Genomic DNA, 12,871 nt, shown 5'->3' with positions numbered 1-12,871 from the left:
GATAAATTATTTAAATTAATCGGTTCAAATTGCTCGTCTCTGTCCCGAAACTAATTGATAATGCTGATTAATCCAGCAGGGGAGAGAATGGAGCTACTAGCCAGACTTGTTCTATATAAGCTACTACAGGTTATATTTGCTATTTCAGTGTAATGCCTGAAGGAATTCTGAAATTTTAAAGAGCATGACAGGGACTTCCCTGGTGGTCCAGTGGTTATGAATACACCTTCCAATGCAGGGGACACGGGTTCAATCCCTGTTGGGGAACTAAGATCCCATGTGCCACAGGGCAGCTAAGCCCATGTGCCACAACTGCTGAGCCCACGCACCACAACTAGAAAGCCCATGTGCCACAACTACAGAGCCCAAGTGCCACAACTACAGAGCCCATGCACTCTGGAGCCCGAGCACCGCAGCTAGAGAGAAGCCCGCATGCCACAACGAAAGATCCCACATGCTGCAACAAAAGATCCTGCATACCACAACTAAGACCTGATGCAAACAATCTCACGGGCCCAGCCGCTCTGCGGCATGTGAAATCCTCCCGGACCGGGGCACGAACCTGTGTCCCCTGCATCAGCCGGCAGACTCTCAACCACTGCGCCACCAGGGAAGCCCATAAATATTTTTTAAAATAATAAAAAAAGTAAAGAGCATGGCATACTATACTCAACATTAGCTATTTTGACCAGCTGCCTTTTTCAAAATGCCTTGTTTAACAATACATTTAATTAAATAAGTAAAACACTTTATATATTTTTGTCTGTGTCAGGTCTTAGTTGCAGCACATAGGATCTTTCGTTGTGGCACGTGGGCTCTTCTCTTGGGGCACGTGGGCTTCTCTGTGGTTGTGATGCACAGGCTCCAGGGTGTGTGGGCTCAGTAGTTGCAGCGCACAGGCTTAGCTGCCCTGTGACATATGGGATCTTACTTCCCCGACCAGAGATGAAACCTGTGTCCCCTGCAATGGAAGGTGGATTCTCAACCACTGGATCACTAGGGAAGTCCTGACAGTACATTTAATTTAATAATTCTTCTTCCTCAGTCTTTCAGGAAAATGTTATGGTTTTTCTATTGAAAGAATAGATTGTGCCTATCTGCTATGAATGAGCAGAACACATAGCTAATATTTATTTGCCGTAGGTAATTTCTGAGCTTCGGGAGAAATTGGATCTGCAGCATTGTATTTTGCCATCGTTGTTGCAGGCTTCTCAAAGCAAGGTGAAAAATAAAGGACAAACAAGGTATAAACTCATGGAAAGTTATCACTGTTTTTCTCACATAGGCAAGGAAAGTTTTCTGATGTTTATTCTGAATCCCGGACAGAAGATCTTAATACTTAACAACTACAAATAGTGGTAGTAGTATTACAATTGTGTACTACTATACAGTTTTTCAAATCATAATTCTATGTATAAGTGTGTGTGTGTGTGTGTGTGTGTGTGTGTGTGTACGTACTCCCTTTGCTCTGCAGATCAATTCCAGATAGACTGCAGTACAGTTTTACTAGCCAGTGTACACATGAAGTTGTGACTTGTTTTAAGGCACGTGGCTAGTAAGCAGGAACCCAGATCTTACAGGTTCCTCTGTGGTAAGTGGAAGAATGATTTTTTTTTCCCTCTGCTACTTGCAGTTCTTCAGGAAATCAAGAAAACAGCGGTCAAGACTGTGTTATTCTTCTCTTTGATGTAATAAAGTCAGCTGTTAGATATGAGAAAATCATTTCGGAAGCCTGGATTAAGGTGAGTGAGATCTTTAAACGTTGAGGAAGAAATGGGTGGCAATCAGTGACAGATATGTAAGTAAAGGTAGGTTGAAATAAAAGTCTTAAAAGTCAGTCGAGTAGAAATAATAGATGATGGTTGCCAGATGGGCAGATTGGTTCTCAGATAAGAGAACAGAGCATGCTGAATAAGGCGAAAAATGTTCTTATGTGTTGTAATATTTTTGTAACCCTTGTTTTTGCAGGCAATTGAAAACACCACCTCAGTGTCGGAACACAAGGTAATGTTCATGTACTATGAACTTTAAGTATTACAGATGTAAAATTAGTGATATTGGCTGGCTTTCCTTCCTGCTGTTTTCTCTGGCTCCTTCCAGTCATCCCTTCTGTGACTTTTGTAGCTGCTCTAATAAACATTAGCTGCCTGAGGAAGATGATCTGAAGGGGTGACTTGCCAGATGGTCTTTATTCTGGCAATGAAATGAAATAAAATATCCATAAGGGGAAATAGTAACATTCCAAGCAGGCATAATGAGTTGCAGTCAAAGAAGCTGAGTCCCCCTCCCATGAGGAGGTGAGGACTAGAGTCGCCTGGGTCATGAGTTAGGTATTCAGGCCCCTCTGTCGGTCTGATTGCCCTTCCTCCCACCACATGGAATTGTCAAGATAGTGGCATTTCATGTTTCACTTTCCTTTACCTGACAGAACTGAATCAAATATTCCATCTACTCTCAGGGCAGTGGTACTGAATCTGTCTTAAATCTGGAGATACTTTCTTCAGTCAAGAAGACAGATGATTGAATTTCTTGTGTACTGATTGGTTCCCTTTAAGGATTTTCTTTAGTTGGAATCTCTTGTTTTGTAGAGTTTTGTTAGTTGGATTATCCAGTTGTTGGATGCCTATTTTAAAAGCTGCTGTGATACTGAATAAAACAATGAAAAACTCAATAATTTTTTGTGGTTGCCAGGTTGAGGGTGGGTAGGGAATCAGAATATCTAAGACAACGGTTTTATTATTGCATAACCCTTGACCTCCTGCATAGCTGTTTTTACAGATCTCTGATCATTGTATAAATATAATTTTGTATTCTGATTTTTTTTCTCTTCACATTGTGTCATAAACATTTTGCATGCTTCTGCATTATACTTATTGTCTTTTTTTTTTTTTTCGGCCGTGCCATGCCACATGCAGGATCTTCCCCAACTGGGGATTGAACCCATGCCCCTGGACTGGGAGCATGGAGTCTTAACCACTGGACTGCCAGGGCAGTCCTTTTATTGTCATTTTTAATAACTGTATTGTGTTCTGCTATAATCCGTCAGAATTTTGGTGTCTGAGTTGGGCCTTCAGTGAAGGGATGTCTCAAGTAACTTATTGTTTTTGCTTTTATTAATTAGAACATCTAACATTTATTAAAATATCTTTTCTCATTAATTGAGATATAATTGACATTTTGTATTAGTTTCAGGTGTACAATGTAATGATCTGTTGCTTGTATATATTGCAAATGATCACCACAATACGTTGTTAATGTCCATCACCATACATAGCTACCATTTTCTTTATTTGTGATGAGAACTTTTAAGGTCTACTCGCTTAGTAACTTTCAAATGTGCAATACAGCATTATTAACTATATTCACCATGCTGTACATTACATCCCCAGGACTTATTTATTTTATAACTGGAATTTGTACCTTTTGGCCCCCTTTACCAACTCCCTACCAACTCCCTACCCCTACCTCTGGCAACCACCAATCTGTTCTCTGTATTTGTGAGTTCATTTTTGTTTTATTTTTTAGATTCCACATATAATTGAAATCATACACTATTTGTCTTTCTCTGTCTGACTTATTTCGCTTAGCATAATGTCTTCAGTGTTCATACATGTTGCCAATAGCAAGATTCGTTCTTTTTTATGGTTGAATAATATTCTAGAGAGAGTGTGTGTGTTTATATCACATTTTCTTTATCCATTCCATCAATGGACACTTGGGTTGTTTCCATGTCTTGGCTATTGTAAATAATGTTCTAATGAACATGGGGTGCAGATATCTTTGCGATTTAGTGTTTTTTGTTTTCTTCAGATACGTAGCCAGAAGTGGAATTGCTGGATCTATAGTAGTTCTATTTTTATTTTTTTGAGGAACCACCATACCATTTTCCATAGTGGTTGCATCAATTTACATTTCCACCAACAGTGCACAAGGGTTCCCTCTTCTCTCCATCCTTGCCAACATATGTTATTTTTTGTCCTTTTGATGATAGCTGTTCTAACAGGTGCGAAGTGATATCTCATTGTGGTTTTGATTTGCGTTTCCCTGATGATTAATGATGTTGAGCATCATTCCATGGAGGTTGGCTATCTGTATGTCTTCTTCGGAAAAATTTCTATTCAGATTCCCTGTCCATCTTTTAATTGGATTGTTTGGTTTTTTCCTTTTGAGTTGTGTGAGTTCCAAGTAATTTGTGTTTTTCTTTTTTGTCTTGCTTGACTTTTTAACTTCTCTGTCTCTCTGTCTCTCTCTCTTTTTTTTTTTTTTTGCGGTACGCGGGCCTCTCACTGTTGTGGCCTCTCCTGTTGCGGAGCACAGGCTCTGGACGCGCAGGCTCAGCGGCCGTGGCTCACGGGCATGTGGGATCTTCCCGGACCGGGGCATGGCAGGCGGACTCTCAACCACTGCGCCACCAGGGAAGCCCATCTCTCTTTTTTAAAAAATATTTTTCTGTTACTTGGCAGCTGTAACTCTTTATTTATTTGGCTATGTCAGGTCTTAGTTGCGGCATGCGGGATCTTTTGTTGCGTTGTGCGGTCTTCTCTCTAGTTTTAGCACACAGGCTCAGTAGTTGCAGCCCTTGGGCTCTCTAGTTGTGGTGTGCAGGGTCAGTAGTTGTGGCACATGGGCTCTAGAGCACATTGGGCTCAGTACTTGGCAGCATGCGGGCTTAGTTGCCCTGTGGCATATGGGATCTTAGCTCCCCGACCACAGATCGAACCTGCATCCCCTGCATTGGACGGCAGATTCTTAACCACTGGACAGCCAGGGAAGTCCCTCTTTTTTTTTTTTTAAACATAGGTAATACAAGCTAATTGGGGAGAAAAAAAACCCCACAAGTAATCTAAATATGTGTAAAATAAAGTTTACCCCCACTCTCTGTGCCACTCTTCATGGATAATCATTCTTCCAGATTTTTTCCTATTCATATACAAGTTGTATGTGTGTGCAAGTGCAGGCACACTCACTCTTATACGTATTTGTACTTGTGTATTGTTTTTACAAAAATAGAATTACTATGATTATTGCAGGTTGCTTTCTTTTGCTTCACAATATGTCGTGAATGTCTGTCAAAAAATATATCCTATCTCATTTTTTAAAATATTTTTTTATTGTTTAATTAAAAAAAATATTTTGGGGGGCACACCACACGGCATGTAAGATCTGTTTCCTTACCAGGGGTCAAACCTGCGCCCCCTGCATTGGAAGCATGGAGTCTTAACTGCTGGACCACCAGGGAGGTCTCTAGCCTATCTCTCTCTCTCTCTCTCTTTTTTAAAAATAAATAAATAGATAAATAAATAAATTTATTTATTTATTTTTGCCTGCGATGGGTCTTTGTTGTGGTGCATGGGCTTCTCATCGCGGTGGCTTCTCTTGTTGCGGAGCATAGGTTCTAGGCGTGAGGGCTTCAGTAGTTGTGGTGCACGGGCTTAGTTGCTCTGCAGTATGTGGGATCTTCCCAGACCAGGGCTCAAACCCGTGTCCCCTGCATTGGCAGGCTGATTCTTAACCACTGCGCCACCAGGAAAGTCCCCTATCTCATTTTTAATGGCCATATAATGTGCTGAAAATGACCATCGTAATTTTTATAACCTTTTTCATATTGACAGACATTTACAGACTCTCCAACTTTTCACAAAGTAATTTTCCTAATAATAATGGAAATTTATAGTGAAGTTGGCAAGTGACTCAATCTTTTTTTCCATAATAAATGTGAAGCTATTCAAAGTTATTTCTGTAATACTACTACTTTTGCTTGTATTCCAATATTTTTTTAAAAGGTACCAGTGATTAATAGTTGTGGCACTTTATTGCTCTGAAAAATATTTCTGGGTTTTCTGAAAACATAGGTACTCCCATGAGAGTATGTTGAGCAAATGAGTATTCTTTGTTTTAATGGGAAAAAGTTGAGAGCTGCTGTTTTGTTGTAGTAAATGTACTGATTTATTAAACTGTTTTCGTGTTGTTGCATATTTATTGACAACAGATTCTTGACCTGGCAATGCTTTTCATCATCTATAGCACCAACACTCAGACAAAGAAGTGCATTGAGAGGGTGCTAAGAAATAAGATTCGATCAGGCTGCTTTCAAGAACAGCTGCTACAGAGTACATTCTATATTCATTACTTGGTAAGTGTCAGATAATCAGACAGCATCAGTCTTAAAATTTTAGAGAGGTCGTTTTAACCTTTCCTACCCAGTGTGGGAATGATGACACCACCAGCTTTGCTGGGTGTAGATGTTTGGCAGGGAGCTCAGTATATTTCAAAACATAGTAGGATTATTTCTTACCTTGATTGAGACATTATAATGTTAATCAAATCAAACTAAGATCGGTTTTCATCTTTTTAGCAAAAAAGTCACAAAATTGGTTTATGTTGAACTTACTAGACTCAAACCCCGAATTCTTTTTTTATAGGAAATATTGCAATTCAGGTCTTCTAATGACATATTTATATAACTTTATTTTTAACCTAGAATAGAAAACTTTACAGCTCCCTTATAAAACGTCATCTTAGTTTCAGCCCATTGTTCAAGCCCATTGAGACTTTTGAATCTTAATTTTATGTTAATCATTTTAATTGTCTAGCTGTCTATGATCTGCAACTTTGATAAACTTGCCTTCTGTATCCTTTTTTAAGTAGTTTCTAGAAACCCCTGAGTATAACAGGATCAGAGGAATGCTAATAGAGATGTAATTTTGTATCTATTGAACCATCACTATTTAGCCATTCAACACTATGACCCTGAGATGATCATTCCTGTTGAAATATAAACCATTTGAATTGGAATTTTATAATCTAGGAATGGTGTTTTCCAGGTGAATATTCAGGATATTAATAGTGTATATAGCTTCTTAGAAAACTGGGTGAACCAGAGGTTTAGGACCTGACTTAGGAACTAAGGAGAATATGTAGCTGTGTCTTAAGACTTTATATTTATGGGCTTCCCTGGTGGCACAGTGGTTAAGGATCCACTTGCCAATGCAGGGGACACGGGTTCAAGCCCTGGTCCAGGAAGATCCCACATGCCACGGAGCAACTAAGCCCGTGCGCCACAACTATGGAGCCTGTGCTCTAGAACCAGCAAGCCACAGCTACTGAAGCCCTCGCGCCTAAAGCCCGAGCTCCACAGCAAGAGAAGCCACCACAATGAGAAGCCTGCACACCACAACAAAGAGTAGCCCCTGCTCGCTGCAACTAGAGAAAGCCTGTGCACAGCAACAAAGACCCAATGCAGCCATACATACATACATACATAAATAGACTTTATATTTAGGAATGGATTTAAAATTCATGTTATTTTATCTTACAGTTCTTTCTGTGCTTATTTCTGCTATGATACATGTTTTGGGCTATAATTTTGCATAGGGCAGAAACCATATATAATTTTTATTGCATTTTCCTCAGTAAAGCATTATACCCATTTCAGTGCTTAATTTAAGATTTTTTTTTAATTGTGATGATACCAGTAAAGAAACTGGACTTAACAACTCATTATTTATTCTGGTTCCATTAATGTCCACCTACTACCTTCTTGGTAGGACATGATCAGTTCTCCTCTTGATGTTCTTTAAAAGAAATCAGTTTAATTAGCATTGAACCTTATAGACTGATTTCAAATCATAACCAAGGCAGAGGAGACCTGCTGTATCCCCAGGGAGGCAGTATGATTAAGTGAGGAAATTGGGATTTAGAAGATATGGATTCTAGTTCCAAACTGGGCAGATAGGAGCAGATTACCAGCTATTAGGCTTGTGGTTTCACTTCCTTGAGCTTACAGGTCAATTCTTACCCGTACGTTGAATCTCACTGATCCTGAGAGAAACTCAGAATGGTGAAGGATTATTCTGAGTAAAACAAAGATTAAAGTTCCTTAAGTTAAAATGAGAATTGGGGAGAACTCTGACATCTTAATAGGGTTAGCAATAGCAGCTCTAGATGCTCTGATAACTAAGTTTCTCCCACAGCTTCATTTCTCTCTACTCTTCCCTCCTCAAGGTTCTTAAGGATATTTGTCCATCCATTTTGTCACTGGCGCAGAGTTTGTTGCACTCCCTAGACCAGAGCATAATTTTGTTTGGCAGTCTCCTATACAAATATGCATTTAACTTTTTTGACACTTACTGCCAGCAGGTATGTTGAAATGTTTATTTTGGGAAGGAGGGAACAGGGAAAAGGAAAGAAATGCAATTCCAGGTGACTTGCATGTGATCTGATGTTTTTATTTCTTCTTGTTTGGAAGACATTGAAGGAGAAAGAACTCTGAACTGGGAGTTGGGAAAACTTAATTCTAGTCCTAGTCTCAAAATGAGATGGACTTGAGGATCTAACTCTGTGTTTTGAGCTTTAAAATTCTCTGAGTCTAAAATAAGGTCCAGCTCCAGTCAACTTCAAACAAACATTGGCTTAGAGGGCTGGGGGTTATCGTGCAATTTTCAGCGTACAGTAATGGCAGTTTTAAACTTAGCTCTAAATAATCAACTGCCAATTGATCCTGGAGTTGTTCTCTAGAAAAAAGTGTGGTGGAAAAGAAATGAAGGAGAAATGCCTGAGGGCCTAACCCTGTTCCCAGGAACACGGGGCACCAAATTTAGTAGCACATATCCAGACAGGGAGGGCTGTACTTATGGAAAGTGATTATGAAAACAAAGTGTCTTATTTTGTATTGTTTATGTATGCTGTACCTTTATTAACAACATTAAAGCACATTTGAATGGAACTTTTAAAAATGAAGACAAAATTTTTTAAATTTAAAACAGAACTATAGACTCAGCTGGCATGAGATAGCTACTGCACTTGAGAAAACCATGTGACTCAGTGGAGCAGCAGTATAAAGGAAAGGGAGAATGACATCTAAAACTTTTGGGGGGAATCATCTTAATGTCGTAGAGACAACATCATTACCCATGTTTACTTGAAACATACAAGTCTAACTTGTAAAAACCTTTAGCTCCTTGAGTGCTACGTTTTCAGTAAATTTCAATAGATTAAGTACAACCACAACTTAATGGGTAATATTTAACCCATATGAGAGAAAGAAAAAGACTACGCCAGGGAGCAAAATCAGGAGGGTTTAGACAGTGCTCACTGGTAAATTATGGGAAATAAGTGAAGACTGGATGGTAGTGTTGTTAGAGTGACATAATCCTAAACCTCCTGAATCTAACATTAATGAAAACTAGTTAATAGAATTAGATGATGGGATTGGGTGGGTTGGGATTTTAACCAAGTTGAGATTGGAATGGCCTCTGGCATGAACCTCTTTAGATGACCATACCATATTTTAGCTTCACACTGTCCTGTTGACTCTTCTCTGTATAGGAAGTGATTGGTGCCCTGGTGACCCATATCTGCAGTGGGAATGAAGCTGAAGTTGATACTGCATTGGATGTCCTCCTAGATTTGGTAGTTCTAAACCCGTCTGCTATGAGGCTGAATGCTGTCTTTGTGAAGGTATCTAGTCCTACCATTGACATACTGGATCATTTTTTTTCTTGCATATATTTGAGAGGTACCTGATATCTGTGTTAGTTAACAGCAGTTTATTTTGTACTCTAGATATTGAGCACTGTAATTGGTAGAAGCAGGTGATAATGGAGGTGAGGGTGATGTGGTAAATAATAGAAAAAATAACTCATCTATCTTTGTATTAATTCATTCAGTGAATACTTGTTTTTACCTAACCGTGTGCCAGGCTCTCTTCTGGGTGCTGTGGATATAAAAGTTAGTCTTTGCCTTTGATGATAGAAAGTAAGACATATAAGTAAGTCACTATAAATACATGATGAATTCTCTAATAACGTGCTGTAGATATACCAGAGCAGGAATAATTAACTGGAGAAGTCTTTAAAGAAGAAATAACATTGGAGTGATTCTTGAAGGATAGAGATTTGACAAGAAAAAGTAAGGGAAGTACATCTAGGCAGAGAACAGTTTGAACAGAAGCAAATTGGCACCACCCACGTCCATGGTGTGCCTGAGGGATGACAGGTAGATTAGCATGGTTGGCGGATAGGATAAGGTGAGCGCTGGTGGGAGATGAGGATATAGGACAGGGCCAGATTATGAAGGATCTTAAATACTATGCTAAAGAGTTGCAACTGTATTTTATGGACAAGAGGGAGCTTGTTACAAGTTTTTTGGTTTTTTTTAATTCATTTATTAATTTTTGGTGCGTTGGGTCTTCGTTGCTGCACGTGGGCTTTCTCTACTCTTCATTGCTGTGTGTAGGCTTCTCATTGTGGTGGCTTCTCTTGTTGTGGAGCACGGGCTCTAGGCGTGCGGGCTTCAGTCGTTGTGGCTCGTGGGCTCTAGAGCGCAGGCTCAGTAGCTGTGGCGCACAGGCTTAGTTGCTCTGTGGCATGTGGGATCTTCCCAGACCAGGGATCGAACCCGTGTCCCCTGCATTGGCAGGCGAATTCTTAACCACTGCCCCACCAGGGAAGTCCCTTGTTACAGGTTTATAATGACGGTTTGACATAATCAAGTCTGGGCTTTGAAAGATAACTATGTAGGCCCTGTTATCCCCATTTTACAGATGAGAAAACTGAGGCTTTGCCCAAGGTCAAAAAGTAAGTAGTTCCCCTGTGACTCTTTCCGTATCTGTAGAGGATGAATAAGTAATTCATGGAGTAGAAGCTGAGAAATAAGGTCAGAGACATAACTTTTGGCAGAATATTGTTTTCACTAAGAAAAAGGGAAGTGTGGAGAAAAAGAATAGGGGGAGGGGCTTCCCTGGTGGTGCAGTGGTTGAGAGTCCACCTGCCGATGCAGGGGACACGGGTTCGTGCCCCGGGCTGGGAAGATCCCACATGCCGCTGAGCGGCTGGGTCCGTGAGCCATGGCCGCTGAGCCTGCACGTCCGGAGCCTGTGCTGCACAACGGGAGAGGCCACAACAGTGAGAGGCCTGCGTACTGCAAAAAAAAAAAAGAAAAGGGCAACTAGGAGGAGGTATGTTAGCCTGACTAAGCAGAACATCAACCCTTTGGGCTCTGAGCATAGTTTTAGAGAACTGGAGCTTTTGTGGAACAGATACTTGGCTATCTGTGTGTGCCTCTTATGAGGATTTTAATTTTTTTTATTTAAAGGAAAAAAATGTTACTTGCTAATCTCATCATTGGCATTTTTTTGTCCCAGGGCATACTAGACTATCTGGGTAATATGTCACCCCAGCAAATACGAAAACTATTCTATATTCTCAGCACACTGGCATTTAGCAAACAGCATGAAGCCAGCAGTCACATCCAGGTAAGAGGCAGTGTGTTGAGAAAGAATCTTTTAAACCTCTTCAATTGAAATTTGCTGAACAAAATTACTGCAGCCTGTGTAGTGGTAGAAATAGAGTACATAGCTGTAGTCCTAGCATTTGTTTATTCTTTTCTTACTACAAACATTAGGTGTCTACTGTGTGCCAAGCACTGAGATGATAGGTATATATTAGACCTCCTGCCCTCAAGGACCTTAGTCTGTTAGGGTGAAAATGAGTCTGTAATCAGCTAATTATGAAACTGAGTAAGAAAAGCCACTCAGGTACTGTACTGAGTGCCACGGGGACACAGGGAATTCCCTTGTTCCCTAAGGAACATCTCCATCTAATGTGAACTCCATCTGGGCCTGCTCTCATTTGTGGGCATCATTCACTGAAAAAGCCAGGCAAAAGAACTAAAGATTAGGTTGGAATCATAACTCATAGCTCTTTTATATCTTTAGTGCCACCTTGTGGCAGTAATCCATACTGGCCTGTGACTTTGAACAACCAACACTTTTTTTTAACTAAAATTAATTGGCTGGGTAATATACACGCATGGTAGAAAATTCAGGAGGTATAGAAAGGTAGTGAAATATGTCTCCTCGCTCTCAGTCCTCTAGGCACCTGGTTCTCTAAAGGCAATCGCTGTTATTAGCTTACGGCTTTCTGAGATGTTCTGAGAATTAACAGATTTGTATTTACTTGTATACCTATATTCCACACCTTACCCTCTTGTTCTGTGTCTTGCTTGTTTCATTTAGCAGTACAGTTTGACGATTTCTTCATGTCAGTAATAATAGAACTACATCATTATTTTATTTTATTTTAATTAATTAATTTATTTATGGCTGCGTTGGGTCTTCGTTGCTGCGTGCAGGCTTTCTCTAGTTGTGGCAAGCGGGGGGGCTACTCTTCGTTGCAGTGCACGGGCTTCTCAGGGCAGTGGCTTCTCTTGTTGTGGAGCACGGGCTCTAGGCGCACGGGCTTCAGTAGTTGTGGCACATGGGCTTAGTAGTTGTGGTGCACGGGCTTAGTTGCTCCATGGCGTGTGGGATCTTCCTGGACCAGGGCTCAAACCTGTGTCCCCTGCCTTGGCAGGTGGTTTCTTAACCACTGTGCCACCAGGGAAGCCCTATTTTATTTTTTAATTGTGGTAAAATATACGTAAGATAAGTTTTACTATTTTAACCAATGTTAAGTGTACAACTCAGTGACATTAAGTACATTGACAGTGTTGTGCAACCACCAGCATTATCCATCTCCAGAACTTTTTCATCATCCCGAACAGAAACTCTGTCCCCATTAAGCAATAACTCCCCATTCCCTTTCTCTACACCCTGGTAACCTCTAATATACTTCTATGAATTTGCATCATCTAGGTACTTCATTTAAATAGAGTCGTACAATATTTACTCTTTTGTGTCTGGCTTTTTTCACTTAGCATAATGTGTTCACGGTTCCTCCACGTTGTAGGATATCTCAGGACTTTATTCCGTTTTATGGCTGATAGTGTTCCATTGTATGTATAGACTGCAAGTAGTTTATCCATTCACCCATTGATGGATATTGGCTTTTTTTCCATCTTTTGGCTATTTTTTTTTTTTTTTTTTTTTTTT

General features: G+C 40.1%; 1 protein-coding gene across 1 annotated transcript in view; it reads left to right on the top strand.

Annotated features, from left to right (window-relative positions):
* The window catches only part of FANCD2 (FA complementation group D2), a 56,998-nt gene that overhangs the window by 13,884 nt on the left and 30,243 nt on the right, over positions 1–12,871 (top strand). Inside the window, exons 12-18 of the mRNA XM_024764611.1 lie at positions 1,144–1,244; positions 1,634–1,742; positions 1,969–2,004; positions 5,990–6,133; positions 8,005–8,139; positions 9,328–9,459; positions 11,144–11,254. Of these exons, the coding sequence (XP_024620379.1) occupies positions 1,144–1,244; positions 1,634–1,742; positions 1,969–2,004; positions 5,990–6,133; positions 8,005–8,139; positions 9,328–9,459; positions 11,144–11,254 (768 nt within the window). The remainder of the gene's footprint in view (positions 1–1,143; positions 1,245–1,633; positions 1,743–1,968; positions 2,005–5,989; positions 6,134–8,004; positions 8,140–9,327; positions 9,460–11,143; positions 11,255–12,871) is intronic.

This window comes from Neophocaena asiaeorientalis, unplaced genomic scaffold (assembly GCF_003031525.2).
Source record: "Neophocaena asiaeorientalis asiaeorientalis breed wild unplaced genomic scaffold, Neophocaena_asiaeorientalis_V1.1 scaffold230, whole genome shotgun sequence".
NCBI lineage: Eukaryota > Metazoa > Chordata > Mammalia > Artiodactyla > Phocoenidae > Neophocaena > Neophocaena asiaeorientalis.
Note: the sequence above shows the minus strand (reverse complement) of the source record. Positions and strands in the feature narration are given on the sequence as shown.